This window comes from Zalophus californianus, chromosome 9, assembly GCF_009762305.2.
Source record: "Zalophus californianus isolate mZalCal1 chromosome 9, mZalCal1.pri.v2, whole genome shotgun sequence".
In the NCBI taxonomy this organism is placed as follows: domain Eukaryota; kingdom Metazoa; phylum Chordata; class Mammalia; order Carnivora; family Otariidae; genus Zalophus; species Zalophus californianus.
This window is the reverse complement of record NC_045603.1, coordinates 19,613,403-19,629,282: the sequence shown is the minus strand read 5'-3', so window position 1 is coordinate 19,629,282 and position 15,880 is coordinate 19,613,403. Positions and strand designations below refer to the sequence as shown.

The following is a 15,880-nucleotide window of genomic DNA, read 5'->3' as shown; positions in this document are numbered from 1 at the left end:
ATTACAGACCCAGCAAACAAAAAAATGTCCCAGAGTCCTTTGAGAATCCATTTGGCAGCACATAAAAGTGCCACAGGATGGGGCGCCTGGGGTGATTCAGTTGGTTAGGCATCTGCCTTCGACTCAGGTCATGATCTCGGGGTCCTGGGATTGAGCCTCACATCAGGCTCCCTGCTCAGCGGTGAGTCTGCTTCTCCATCTCCCTCTGCACACCCCCCTACCCCCCGGCTCGTGTGCCCACTCTTGCTTTATCTCAAATAAATAAATAAAATCTTAAAAAAATGCCATAGGGTATAGATGATAAAGCTTTGTTTCTAGAAGAGTGCTCTCCAGTAGAACTTTCTATGGAAATGTTCTGTAACTGTGCTAACACACGTGGCTATCAAGCACTTGAAATGTGGCCATTGCAACTGAGGCAGTGAATTTTTTTTTAAATATATTTTTTTAAATTTTTATTTATTTTTTTTTTCGAGAGAGAATGAGAGGGATGAGGGTCAGAGGGAGAAGCAGACTCCCCGCTAAGCAGGGAGCCCGATGTGCGACTTGATCCAGGGACTCCACGATCATGACCTGAGCCGAAGGCAGTCGCTTAACCAACTGAGCCACCCAGGTGCCCCTGAGGCAGTGGATTTTTAATTTTATTTAATTTTAATTGATGAATGACATGTGGCTAGCATATTAAAACAGTTGCAGTTCTGGTAGATTAGAGATACCTACAAAAGGAATAATGGGAGACCAATGAGTAGAGGAAATGGTGCTCTGACTGTGCGAGATGAGAGTAAGATTTAAATAGGCAGAGAGAATGGAAGAGGGACTTCCAAGCTGAGCAAATAACCTGATGAAAGTATTAGATTATATCACTCGTATAGACTATATATTGGGTAGTTGTACAAAATAAATGAATAAATAGTGTGGGTCAAGTTTAAGAAAAATATGGCTTTTGTGGTTTTAAGGAACAGTTATTTTTTATAGGGCTTTTTGTAAGGATATATGCATGAGAACCTGAGAAAGGTGGATTATTTAAGAACTTTAAAGGGCCGGTGGATATAATGGGGCTTAAGGATTCAGCTGCATGATTCTCAGTACCCAAATGTGATTTAGGTTTTCTCTGTGTGTATGCATCTCTCTTGTTCTTTACCAAATGGTTTCACCACTCTGTTGAACAGAGTAGAGTTTACTTTGTACATGTTTTTCTGTCTCAAAGCTTTTGTTCTCGGGGTGATTTAGCTATTCTTTGCCAGTCTACTTCTCTCATTTCTGTATTTATCAGATGGTTTCCTTTCTCTCTATTAAAGAGTAGAATCCATTCTGGAAATCTTTTTTCTTCCTCCAAGCCTTTGCTTCCTCATGTCTGTGTTCCCTCATGCCTTCCTCTTGCATATATCTGTTATAGTCTTAAAATTTTACGTAATTGATTCATTCAGCAAATATGTATCAAGTGCCTCCTGGGCTCTGTCCTAGGCACTGGAGATACATCAGTGAACAAAACAGACAAAAACGCCTGCCCTCTTGGACAAGTCTTCCCCAGGTATTTGTGGGGCTGGGGTACAAGAATTTAAACAGAAGTCCTTGGCCCATCCCTACACCCCCTTTCAACCCTTGTTCTGTTCCACACCCTTAGAGGTGTGCACACTCTATTCCCCATAACCCTCGCCATAAATAGTCAGCCCTTGAGCCTACAGGAAGAGGCCAGCGCAAGTTCAGTAAGGAGGGGAGGGCCACAGGAAGGCTAGAGCGGGTCACCACCAGTTGCCAGACTAAGGGTTTTGTTCGTGGAGCTTACATTTTAGTTGGGAGAGGCAATAATGAACAAATGAACAAGTGAATTATGTGGAACATTAGAAGGTGCTGTGGAGTGAAATAAAGCTGGGGAAGGGAGTTAGGAGAGTGTGTTCCTGTGTGTGTGTTTTGGTTTTAGATAGCATGCTCAGTAGAGGTCTCTTTGAGAAGGTGACATTTAGCAAAGACTTTAAGAGAGTGAGCACATTTTTTCATTATGATGGAGATGGGATGTTTTTATTAGACTGAACTAAAGTTGAATTCATTGGGCTGAGATAAGGAAGTTGGTATTTATTGAGTACCTACTAAGTGTCAAGTGTTATATTAGACATATTATATCCTTCATCCCAGTTAATCCTTGTTCAATTCTAGAAGGCATCATTTTCTAGATCTTATAGTTAATAAGTAAAAGAGCAAGGATTTGTATTCAGGTATAAGACTTCAAAGACTTTATGCTGTTTCCAAAGAGTAAATAAAGGCATAGTAACTATAGTGAAGAGTCATAAAAAAAGTAATGCTACTATTTAGGTTGAAAAAATTATCTTTCTGCTATTTAACAAAATAAATGAAATTTCACTGATGAAGAAATGAATTATTTGATATATTTACAATCCATATTCCATGAAGGGTAGCAAATCTGTTCTTTTGAAAAGATAATAATGTGGGGAGCCTGGGTGGCTCAGTCAGTTAAGCGTCTGCCTTCGGCTCAGTCATGATCCCAGGGTCCTATATATTGGGTAGTTGTACAAAATAAGTGAATAAATAGTGTGGGTCAAGTTTAAGGAAAATATGGCTTTTGTGGTTTTAAGCCCCACATCGGGCTCTCTGCTCAGCAGGGAGTCTGCTTCTACCTCTCCCTCTCCCTCTGTGCTCTCTCTCTCTCTCTCTCAAATAAATAAATAAAATCTTTAAAAAAAAGAAAATAATGTAAGAATGAAAAGATAAATTTAGAATATTTATTTTCAGTTCCATATTTAAGAAGTATGTTGAGAATAATCTCCTTTTTCAAACTTGTTGATATATTGATCAGCCTAACGAGGCTTAACACTTTCATTATCTTATTAATGTAGCTAACTCCAGGAATGACTGTGACTTTACACTATTTTGACTCATTTGTTTTAATTTAACTGGAGTCAGGCTTTCCTGTGTGAAGTACTATTTTCCTCAAACTGGGAACCTACTAATAATTCTAATTTAAAAAGAGCTTGTGGCAAAAGGACTTTTCCAATTCTTGGCAAGTTTGAAGTCCATTGCAATTTTACTGTGGATAGAAATCTTTCCAAAGGGGAGAAATCACTCTACAAAGGAAAAGGTTCAATCCTTTTCTCTCATGTGACTTGAACATAAAATGATTTTAACAGCCATGTATGAATCTGGACATTATTCTTAGTTGTTTAGTACTTCAAAAGCACTTTCAAGAGGGAATTGTTTTGCTTGTTTGTGATTCCAAATCAAATACACAGAGAGATTTGGAAGATTTGCAACAGGAAGTAATCTCAGTTCTATGTAGCCACTAATCCTGTGCAGAAAAATTCAACTTTTATGAACAAAGGAAAAGCAATCTCTTTTAAGTTATAAATAAAAGCCAGCGCAGCTTGTATTGTTTTAATAACTAAAATGAAGATGCTGATTATAAGTTCAGTTTTTGAGTTGCATTCCTAGAATAATTTTAGAGGGGCCGGGTCCTGAGGAATCTATTATAACAGATTTCTTACTCCAGAAAAACTGTCTTCATAGATATTATTACATTAATTAATTGCATGGTATCTACATGGATCTCTAGAACTTATATAGTCCTTTCAAATTTTTAACTTTATTTAATTCTGACAGTTTTGTGAGATAAATATTATTCCCATTTATGTGTGGATAAGTGAGAGAGGTTCAGAGGTTTACCCGAAATCATCTAGTTTATAAGTGATAAGGCCAGTATTAGAAGGCAGGTTTTTTAACTGCAAATCTGCTGCCTTTTCCATCATATCATTGTCTTTTTGTGCTAATCTTTTTAGCCAGGTATCACATTGTTGACTGAAGTCAGGTTCTTGATCAGTGAAAATCTCTAGGTCTTTTTCATATGTTGCTTTTAAGTCAGGTTTTCCTCACCCTCATCTGTAATTGATATTTTGAACTTAAATACAGGACTTTGTTTATCCTCACTCATTTTTATCTTACTGTTTTCTACTTATGGTTCTAGCTTTCTGACATCTTTTCAATCTTGAGTCTGTTATCCAATTTATTATTTCTTCCAGCTGTGTGTCAACAGCAGATTTTGTAAGTGGAATGTCTTTGTAATTATAGGAACCATCTTAGTAATCTCTTTAGTATTCTATGTGCATATAGTTGGAATTAATAAGTCATAAATGATAAAAGATTTGTGTACAGGGCAGGGAAAAGAAAACTCATATATAATCTTTTACAAAAAGAAAAAAAATACCTTCAATGTAACTATTCAGTTATTTCTTTTTTTTCTGAATAAATTTTGGAATTTAGTTAATACTGGTGTACAATTTTTATGAACAACATCAGTAACAACAAAAAGTCTCTTGCAACAATATAGGTGGTTATTGATAAAAACTATGAACAGGGTGTTAAATTAGGGAAGAAAGGAGTGTAACAGACATAACAAAAGGCAAATGAGCAAGCTTAAATTTGATAGGAACAAATTCAAGGTACATAGGTACAAAATATAAGAATTAAAAATTATAACCAAGAATCCTGGAGAAATTTCAATTTTTTAAATAGAATTAGCATAAATCTGAAAAATTTGAATGACTGTAAAAATATTTGTGGCAGTAAAGTTGAGGGCTGAGTTAATTATACATTTGTCAAACACACAGAATGTACAACACTGAGAGTGAAACTTAATGAAATTATGAACTTTGGGATAATAATGTACCATGCATTTGAGCACGTGAAAAATATCAATGATAACTAACCCTCCTTCAATTTCCTTGTTCTTCAAGTCAGGTAAAATTAAAATATTTAAGGTTTTAGTATGCCATGCAAACAGGGGCAGCTAGTCAATTACATGCATATTTACAAATAACAAGAGTTTTACTACAAGGGATGGAAATTTTAAGCTCCTTCCTCCACAAGTGACTCAATTCTGACTACTCTTGTAGTGCTACATTCCCAGTAAAGAGAGGGTTATTAATTTGATTGATCAAAAATCAGTGATTGGGCCACAGTGAGTAGTGGACATTCCTTATTTTGTGTTAATAGGAGTGACACAGAAAATGGCTATTTAGAAAGTTCTGAATCACACTTATAATGAAACTTTGTGTGTTTAATTGCACTGTTTTGTTTCTTATTTTAAAGAGTATGTGACCCTAAAGTATGTGGGTCTTTAGGTCAATTTCTTTTACAATACCACCCACGTCTTTTTGTATCACATAACTTTCATCTTTAATCATTTTCAGAGCTCTCAGAAAAACAATTTGAGATAAATGTAATAAATTATAAGATAGAAATTTTCAATGTCAAGGTATGCTATTATTTTAGTATTATAGTAATATACTTTTTTTTGCTTTTTTTAAATTTTATGTTATGTTAATCACCATACATTACATCATTAGTTTTTGATGTAGTGTTCCATGATTCATTGTTTGCGTATAACACCCAGGGCTCCATTCAGTATGTGCCCTCTTTAATACCCATCACCAGGTTAACCCATCCTGCCACCCCCCACCCCTGTAGAACCCTCAGTTTGTTTCTCAAGTCCATAGTCTCTCATGGTTCATCTCCTGCTCCGATTTCCCCCCCTTCATTTTTCCCTTCTTACTATCTTCTTTTTTTAACATATAATGTATTATTTGTTTCAGAAGTACAGGTCTGTGATTCAGCAGTCTTACACAATTCACAGCACTCACCATAGCACATACCCTCCCCAATGTCTATCACCCAGCCACCCCATGCCTCCCATCCCCCCACCACTCCAGCAACCCTCAGTTTGTTTCCTGAGATTAAGAATTCCTCATATCAGTGAGATCATATGATATATGTCTTTCTCTGACTGACTTATTTTGCTCAGCATAATACTCCAGTTCCATCCACATCGTTGCAAATGGCAAGATTTCATTCCTTTTGATGGCTGCATAATATTCCATTGAATATATGTATACCATATCTTCTTAATCCATTCATCTGTCGATGGACATCTTGGCTCTTTCCACAGTTTGGCTATTGTGGACATTGCTGCTATAAACATCGGGGTGCACGTACCCCTTTGGATCCCTACATTTGTATCTTTGAGGTAAATACCCAGTAGTGCAATTGCTGGGGGATAGGGTAGCTCTATTTTCAACTTTTTGAGGAACCTCCATACTGTTTTCCAGAGTGACTACACCAGCTTGCATTCCCACCAACAGTGTAGGAGGGTTCCCCTTTCTCCGCATCCCCGCCAACATGTCGTTTCCTGATTTGTTAATTTTAGCCATTCTGACTGGTGTGAGGTAGTATCTCATTGAAGTTTTGATTTGGATTTCCCTGATGCTGAGTGATGTTGAGCACTTTTTCATGTGTCTGTTGGCCATTTGGATGTCTTCTTTGGAAAAATGTCTGTTCATGTCTTCTGCCCATTTCTTAATTGGATTGTTTGTTCTTTGGGTGTTGAGTTTGATAAGTCCTTCATAGATTTTGGATACTAGCCCTTTATCTGATATGTCATTTGCAAATATCTTCTCCCATTCTGTCGGGTGTCTTTTGGTTTTGTTGACTGTTTCCTTTGCTGTGCAAAATCTTTTTATCTTGATGAAGTCCCAATAGTTCATTTTTGCCCTTGCTTCCCTTGCCTTTGGCAATGTTTCTAGGAAGAAGTTGCTGTGGCTGAGGTCGAAGAGGCCTGTGTTCTCCTCTAGGATTTTGACAGACTCCTGTCTCACATTTATGTCTTTCAACCATTTGGAGTCTATTTTTGTGTGTGGTGTAAGGAAATGGTCCAGTTTCATTCTTCTGCATGTGGCTGTCCAATTTTCCCAACACCATTTGTTGAAGAGACTGTCTTTTTTCCATTGGACATTCTTTCCTGCTTTGTCAAAGATTAGTTGACCATAGAGTTCAGGGTCCATTTCTGGGCTCTCTCTTCTGTTCCATTGATCTATGTGTCTGTTTTTGTGCCAGTACCATACTGTCTTGATGATGACAGCTTTGTAATAGAGCTTGAAGTCTGGAATTTTGATGCCACCAGCTTTGCTTTTCTTTTTCAACATTCCTCTGGCTATTTGGGGTCTTTTCTGGTTCCATACAAATTTTAGGATTATTTGTTCCATTTCTTTGAAAAAAGTTGATGGTATTCTGATAGGAATTGCATTAAATGTGTAGATTGCTCTAGGTAGCATTGACATCTTCACAATATTTGCTCTTCCAATCCATGAGCATGGAACGGTTTTTCCATTTCTTTGTGTCTTCCTCAGTTTCTTTCATGAGTATTTTATAGTTTTCTGAGTACAGATTCTTTGCCTCTTTGGTTAGATTTATTCCTAGGTATCTTATGGTTTTGGGTGCAATTGTAAATGGGATGGACTCCTTAATTTCTCTTTCTTCTGTCTTGTTGGTGTACAGAAATGCCACTGATTTCTGTGCATTGATTTTCTATCCTGCCACTTTCCTGAATCCCTGTATGAGTTCTAGCAGTTTTGGGGTGGAGTCTTTTGGGTTTTCCACATAAAGTATCATATCATCTGCAAAGAGTGAGAGTTTGACTTCTTCTTTGCCTATTTGGATGCCTTTTGTTTCTTTTTGTCATCTGATTGCTGTGGCTAGGACTTCTAATACTATGTTGAATAGCAGTGGTGATAGTGGACATCCTTGCCATGTTCCTGACCTTAGGGGGAAAGCTCTCAGTTTTTCCCCATTGAGAATGATATTCGCTGTGGGTTTTTCATAGATGGCTTTTATGATACTGAGGTATGTACCCTCTATCCCTATACTCTGAAGAGCTTTGATCAAGAAAGGATGCTGTACTTTGTCAAACGCTTTTTCTGTATCTATTGAGAGGACCATATGGTTCTTGTTCTTTCTTTTGGACGTTAAGTATCCTAAGATTACCGTTGAACTGTTGTGGTTCTTATGTTTTGAAATTTTTATAAATAATATATTTTATGGTGAATAAAGTGGTTAACTATTTCCTTTCACATCTGAATCCATTCTCAGTATTTTAAGAAACCATTGCCTTGCAATTCTGGTTTTCTGAAATTACCCTACTGTCACTGAGGCTCACAAATTTCTCTATAGGAGGCCTGAAGAGAGGAAATCTATGTAAGGAGGGCTATGACACTTATTTTGTGACTGTATTTACATAACAAGGAAAGGTTTTTACTTAGATGTTTGTCAATAATTACTAAAAATAACACAGCTTTCTAAGGATATGTTTATTTTTGCTAACCATGAGATTGAGAAAACATCAATTTTCTGTCCTAAATAATATAATTATTGTATTTTTATTTAGAAATGTTTTATGGGGTTGCTGATGAAGGTTTTGTGGTGGGATGCTAAAGTCCTCCAAACCACTCCCAGGTGCATTCACTCTGTCTACCAGGAAAGTGATCCCAGCCAGCCACTTAGCATTCACTTGCCTTCATGGTCTTACCATACTCTTTATAACTCATTATGGGCAATAAGTTTATAACTCTCTCTAAGCAGTAACTCTGGTGAAATGAAAGAAATGTTGTGTAATGTCACAGATAATAATAATGATAATAATAATAAAGTTAACGTCAACAGTGCTGGTTTTGCAGATAGCAATAAAAGGTCTTTGATAATGTTATTACAGTAATGACGTGATATAGTATAAACTTTATAAAGTTCGTTTTATTAACAAAATTTATTTTAATAGCTTTATCATTTGTTTTAATTCTGTTTTTATGGAATAAATAGAGTCCAGAAAGGTCTAGTTAAAACCTTTGGTTATACTTCAGGGCATCTCATGATGGAAACTGTATAATAGTAGTTGTATTCATAGAGATTCAGGAAGATATTGTGTTGTAGTCCATCATCCATAATCAAGAGCTTATTCTCTTGTACTTTTTAAAATAGTTTTTGATCGAATCATGGAACACTACATCAAAAACTAATGATGTAATGTATGGTTACTAACATAACATAAGAGAATAAAACAAAAATAAATAAATAAAAATAATAAAACCAAACATAAAAAAAATAGTTTTTGATCTTTAACATTTTCACATTTTTTTCAATTTTGTGAATTTTTGTGTTTAAAATAGAAGATATCAAACTCCAATTGTCTAAATTTCCAAGCAAATTAAACATAATTTTTAGTGATCTGGGAACTAGAGCCAGAATGATATAGAACTTGATATATAAAGAATATAAAACTTGTCATCCTGGAAACATTTACTTTTTTTTTTAAGATTTATTTATTTATTCATTTGCAAGAGAGAGAGAGAAAGAGAACAGGTGAGACTGAAAGCGTGGGGGAGGGGCAGAGGTAAAGGGAAAGGGAGAGAAGCAGACTCCCTGCTGACCTTGGAGCCTGACCTGGAGTTCAGTCTCAAGACCCTGAGATCATGCCTTGAGCTGAAATCAAGAGTTGGGCAGTTAACCAATTGAGCCACCCAGGCGCCCCCTGGAAACACTAGCTTTTATGAAGCAACTGGATTAACCTAATTTCTTTTAAACTGTAGTCTGTGGATGTCACTGCCATTATCTTTGCTAACACCTAAGTTGGTTAATGCAATGATCCCTCTGAATGTATAATATAATATTTAAATACTGAATATGAAATATAAAATTGTTTCAGATTTTATGAACAACATATTATGAATCAGTATTTTGTAAGTAATTTCAGCATAATATAGTTATGCTTTGAAGTGTTAAATTTTTGAATTGTTGAGGTCTTCTTTATTTATTCATTTATCTGAAATTTAAACATCTACTTCTGAAAAGGATTTGACATCTCAATTTGAAGATATCTCTCCATGATAACTGAAAGTCATTACACATCAGCTCTAATTTATTGAAATTTGCATTATCCATATAGATTACTTTGTTCTGAAATTAATTTCTATCCCTAAAATGGCCACTGGTTTTATGTTTGCAGAATACATTTCCAAAACTACTTTTTTGACATCCTTTTTTGTGGTTAAGAATTAAATTTAGCTTTCTGATTTTCTCCTACTTACGATCTTTGAAGATAAACGCAAGAGTTTATTTTGAATATTTGACCATTAAATCACTTGGTCAAATCTTCCTAGAATGGTATATTTGAATTGTCTTTATTATTCTCCTAAATATGCAAGTAGTAACATATTCTGCAGTCTAAAATTGATTTTTCTAAACTGTTAAAAAGTACAAAAAGTGTGCGTAAAGCTGGTATTACTGAAAAGAACAAACATGCCAGTGTAGCAATGGATGAGTTTGTAAACTATGAAACATCAAGGGTTAACAGTTTCCAATGAATAATGGAATTTTTAAAGGAAATTTTGTATCTTGATTACCATAGAGTATATTTCTATCTGGATGAAAATATAAATCAAAATAAATCAAATAAAATAAATTGTGTACTTTCTTCTTTCTTCCTGTTACTAGATGAAACAAACCTTAATTAGGTCCCAGTTTGCTTGTACTTATAAAGATGACTGCACAATAAGCAAGGATAAGTGGAATGATGTTAATTCAGCATCCAAGCCTTTGTATGTACTTCACGTGGAAAATGACCTTTCTGGTAATTGAGCTTGAGTAATTAAATAACTATTTAATTCTAGTATATTAATTGTTTTTTTAAAGATTTTATTTATTTATTAGAGAGAAAGAGTGTGCACGCACATGAGAGAGAGCATGAGCAACAGGAGGGGCAGAGGGAAAAGCCAGCTCCCCCCTGAGCAGGGAGCCAATGTGTTGGCTTGATCCTAGGACACCGGGATCATGACCTGAGCAGAAGGCAGATGTTTAACCGACTGAGCCACCCAGGCTCCCCAAATTGGCTTTAACTTAAGTAAAACGACATTTTGTTTTACAAAGTATGAAATGTGAAATGTAAAGGTTTATATTTTTAAGACCTGGGTTTATTTAAAAAGTTAAATCTAGGTACACATCTAAGGAGGAATAGGACACAGTTTGATTTAACTAAATGTATTTAAGGAGTAACTTGTAGCATTTAAGGATTAAGTGTCATGCATTCAAAGAAAGTAAATATTTGTTGTTTGCAGGGATAAAAAAATGATATGGTAAAATGAAAAGTAATGTGCTAGTAATGTAGTTGTATTTGTTAATCATGTGACTTACAGCATTATGTGATTGCAAATAAAAGTTTTGAATATTCTTTAGCAATTTTTAAAGTTTATTGTAAAATTTTCACATGTAATTCTAAATATTATGTAATTTCTTTCTTCTTTTCATCTTGCATAACAGAAGGTGTAAATTCATCTGTTGGAAGGCCAACAATTGGAACAAGTTCTGGAAATGTTCCTCTGGACAGAAGTAAAAGTGAAAAAGTAACAAGAAAATCAAGTAGTCAGACAGGAAATAAAAGCTCAAAAAGGAAACAGGTGGATTTAGATGATAAAAATGATCTCTGCGATAATGGAAATGAACCAGCTCAACATAAAAATGTTAAGATACCTGAGACATCAAACAATTTCCAGAATAAATTGTGTGGCAAAGTAGCCAGAGTAGCAAAAAACAAGTGTACAGCCAAGGACAAATTGATTACTGGCCAGACAAAGTTAACTCAATTTTTTAGACTGTGAATTTGTTTTTTATGTGCTTTAGATTTCTGTATATATTAAACTATTCACCAAAGCCATCTACTTAATTTTTAAGAGAGCAAGATGTAAGTTATGATTCTTTATTATATTGGTCTGAAGTGTATATAAGGTTAGTATATTAAGCATTTACAAAATACTAGTAAGTCGTAATTATGCAGAATATTCACAAAGTTTAATGCACAGATAAAGCATATCATTTAGGCTACAGATATATGTTAATAGCTGCTTTCTTTTAAGACAGACATTTAAAATAATACGTCATAGTAATGTTAAGGGCTTTTTCCCCAAAAGACAATTAAATGATTTTGTTTTCTTCAGAAAAGATGATGTGGTCCAACAGGTTTCAGACTTGCCAACAAGGTCGATAGACTCTTCCAGCATGCACCTGAGCACTGGAGGAAAAAAAGTTTAAATTGTTTAAAGCACTATTATTATGACACAAAATTTATTAGAAATAGGAGAATGGATCTAATATAGCTAATTCTGAATAAATCAAAATTACAGCAACTCTTGAATGCCTTTTAATCCCACATCTTTGGCAGGGGTGACTTAACTGAACCATGGTCTTATTTGATTTTCTTAAGATTGGTTCCAAATCCAGTTAAACTCAGAGTTCTATTTTTATGGTATTAAGATACAAGAATTGAATTTTAAAAAAGCTACTCACTGTCAAAATCTCTCCTTCCTATAGGAAATTTAGCTGAGTTTTCTTCATCCCCAATTTCTCTCTTTTCTTGTGTTGATTCAGTATTCTGAATTCCATTCTCGGCTGGAAAAGCTACAGATCCTTTTAGAGCAAGATAAGGTTTTATAGCCAGATTCAGTGGCAGACCATGATTTAAGAAATTGTGTTTGGAGCCTGTGTTCTGTAAAGAAAAGGTTGATTTGTGTTTTAGCTGTCTTACTGGTAATAGAACTACAATATATTTGTATAATATTCTCATTGATCAATTTAAAGATGCTCTGCACTGTTTTGACTCTAAAAATACATTAGATACAAATTTTTGGGGAAAAAACTTTTGGATAAGAAGTGTTGTCCAGAGTGGAAGAACAGCGTGGTATGTATGAAATTTCATCAGTTGTCCTAAAGAATAGTGTGACTGTTTATATATACTTCTGTTTATAAAAGTATCAATTTTACTTTCAAAAGTATCATAAAAATCATTCAGATTTCCATTGAAGAATGGATAAGTCACATTGCCACTCACCTTTGAATTTTTGTTTTCCTCATCACTCATGAAACTGCTCTCATCATTTTTATATTGTTCCAGAGAAGGAGCAACAACTGATTTTTGTGGAGTATCTTCCTTCTGAAAGTCTTTCCCCAGCCGGAATGTATTAAATACCATGTCATCTTCTAAATTTCTTATGGACTTGGATGCTGAAAGTAAAATGCCTTGAGAAAACAGAGAAAAAGTTAGTATTAATAGGTAGGAAGAGAGACTCATTTTTGCCATTCTTAGTTTGATGTTTGCATAGAGTCAAGCAAGGATCTGTAAAATGAAGAAAAATTTCTCAGTCAACCTACTTCGTAGGTGATTCCTACCTTTATATATTTTCTAACTTGAATAGAAAGCACTTCAAAGATGTAGACTTTCATCATTGGAGAAATGACTCATCAGAGGCTAACCACTTGTATAGCTGCTAATACCTACATTGTTTTGGTTTTAGTGGCATATTGTTTATTTTGAGTGCGAATTTTCTCGGAATCTGATTAAGATCCTTGGTAGAATGCTTTCTGTTGAGTAGATTATAGTCTCTTGAAAATGGATTGTTATTAGGGAAGACCATAGGACACCAGGCTCTCCATATTCTTATTGTTTTCTTTTGTATATTTTCTGATTAAGTATGATATTAAAACTAAAGTTATTTTATTTAAAGTTGATAAGGATAAAAGTGTTATTTACTTTTAATCCTGATTAAATCAAAATAATCTTCAAAAAGGATTTTCTTTCATAAATGCTCAGTTTAGTCTTTGGTGATTAAAGTATATATGCCTGTCAGTGTGAACAAAAAGTCATCCATAATATATCAAAAATTGACCTGTCAGGTGTGTTTTATCTCTGCATTTGCAAAAGGATATTATTGACATTTATTAATGAATTTAACAATTAATGAATAAAGTCCATGAAGAGAATATTTATGTGTTCCATAAATATCAATTTTGGATGAATATGTTGTATGATTCTTAATTAAACATTTCACAATAATTTCTCATTTTGACCCCACCAAGTAAGATAATACATTCTTGTAATTGTCTTCTGGTACATATGTGCAAAAATTTTTCTAGAGTATATTCCCAGGTATGGAATTTCTGAGTCATGGAATATACATGTTCAGCTTTACATATGCTAAAATGTTTACAGAATAGTAGTAGCCAATTCAAGCTCCCACCAGTGAGGTTTGACAGTTCCCATTGCTCCATGTCCTAACCAATACTTGGATATCTTATTGTCCTTTTGTATTTTTCTGATTCCCAAAGAAGTTGAGTGTCTTTTCATATGTTTATGAGCCATTTATCATTCCTCTTATATAAAATGTCTTTTAAAAAAAAATCTTTGTCCATTTTCTTTTTGTCTTTTTCATATTGATTTATGGGAGTTCTTTATATATCTTGGATATTATTCTTTGTTAGTTATATGTGTTTTAAATATTTTTTCCCACTTTGTGACTCGTCTTCTCAACCCCTTTATGGTGTCTTTTGGTGAATCAAACTGCTAAATTTTGTTGTTTAAATTTCTTTTTTTTTCTCTTCATGATTAGTATTTTTGGCAGGTTATCATTTAGAAATTTTTTCCCAACCATTTGATGTTTACATTTAAATTCTTAATTCATCTGAAATTTTGTGTATGATGTAGAATAGAGATACAATTTTACTTTTTCCAAATATCCTCACACATTTTCTGAATAATTCGTCCTGACTCCACTAATCTGCACTGACTTCTCTGCAGTATATCAACTTTCTGTGTACATGTGGGTCTCTTTTTGAACTCTTATTTCACTGCCAAATCTTCAGTCTTAATTGTTATAATTTTAAAATAATTTTTGATACCTGGTAGGTCAGGTTTTCCAGCCCCCTGTTCACCCATCAGTTTTTCTTCTACAGCAGTTCCTTGACTATTCTTGTCCATTTTTTTCATATAAATCTTAATATCAGCTTTTCAAGTTCTGTGAACAACTTTGGTGGGGTTTTGAAGGCAATAGTATTGATTCTATAGATTAATTTTGGAGGGCAATTGACACTTTTAAGATAATTCATTTTCTTATGCATGAACATGGTACTTTTCCATATTTATTTAGATTTTTTAACCTTTTAATAACATTTACTATTTTCTTCATAAAGTTCTTACATATTTTTTTGTTGAAAGTTATAATTTTTTTTTAATCTTTTTTAATTTTTTATTGTTATGTTAATCACCATATATTACATCATTAGTTTTTGGTGCAGTGTTCCATGATTCATTGTTTGTTCATAACACCCAGTGCTCCATGCAGAACGTGCCCTCCTCAATACCCATCACCAGGCTAACCCATCCCCCTACCCCCCCTCCCCTCTAGAACCCTCAGTTTGTTTTTCAGAGTCCATCATCTCTCCTGGTTTGTCTCCCCCTCTGACATACTCCCCTTTTCTTCCTCTCCTATTATCGTCTTCTTTTTCTTTTTTCTTAAAATATGTTGCGTTATTTGTTTCAGAAGTACAGATCTGTGATTCAACAGTCTTGCACAATTCACAGCGCTCACCGTAGCACATACCCTCCCCAAAGTCTATCACCCAGCCACCCCATCCCTCCCACCCCCAACCACTCCAGTAACACTCAGTTTGTTTCCTGAGATTAAGAATTCCTCATATCAGTGAGGTCATGTGATACATGTCTTTCTCTGATTGACTTATTTCACTCAGCATAACACCCTCCAGTTCCATCCACGTTGTTGCAAATGGCAAGATCTCATTCCTTTTGATGGCTGCATAATATTCCATTGTGTATATATACCACATCTTCTTTATCCATTCATCTGTCGATGGGCATCTTGGCTCTTTCCACAGTTTGGCTATTGTGGACATTGCTGCTATAAACATTGGGGTACACGTACCCCTTCGGATCCTTACATTTGTATCTTTGTGGTAAATACCCAGTAGTGCAATTGCTGGATCAAACGGTAGCTCTAATTTCAACTGTTTGAGGAACCTCCATACTGTTTTCCAGAGGGGTTGCACCAGCTTGCATTCCCACCAACAGTGTAGGAGGGTTCCCCTTTCTCCACATCCCCGCCAACATCTGTCGTTCCCTGACTTGTTAATTTTAGCCATTCTGACGGGTGTGAGGTGGTATCTCATTGAGGTTTTGATTTGGATTTCCCTGATGCCGAGCGATGTTGAGCAC

The 15,880-nt window shown here is 34.9% G+C and overlaps 2 protein-coding genes across 3 annotated transcripts in view; one reads left to right on the top strand and one right to left on the bottom strand.

Moving 5' to 3' along the window:
- Nucleotides 1–11,509, top strand: part of LOC113922033 (PARP1 binding protein) — a 62,964-nt gene extending 51,455 nt beyond the window's left edge. For both annotated transcript variants that reach the window (XM_027593747.2, XM_027593746.2), the window contains 2 exons: nt 10,321–10,456; nt 11,143–11,509. In XM_027593747.2, coding sequence (XP_027449548.1) covers nt 10,321–10,456; nt 11,143–11,480 — 474 coding nt within the window. In that variant the 3' untranslated portion in view covers nt 11,481–11,509. The remainder of the gene's footprint in view (nt 1–10,320; nt 10,457–11,142) is intronic.
- A 55-nt stretch (nt 11,510–11,564) lies between these two features.
- PMCH (pro-melanin concentrating hormone) lies at nt 11,565–14,002 on the bottom strand. The gene is given in 4 exon segments (XM_027593748.2): nt 11,565–11,876; nt 11,879–11,890; nt 12,166–12,364; nt 12,707–14,002. Coding segments are annotated over 4 exon segments (495 nt in total). The 5' UTR covers nt 12,956–14,002; the 3' UTR covers nt 11,565–11,841.
- Nucleotides 14,003–15,880: the final 1,878 nt, after the last annotated feature.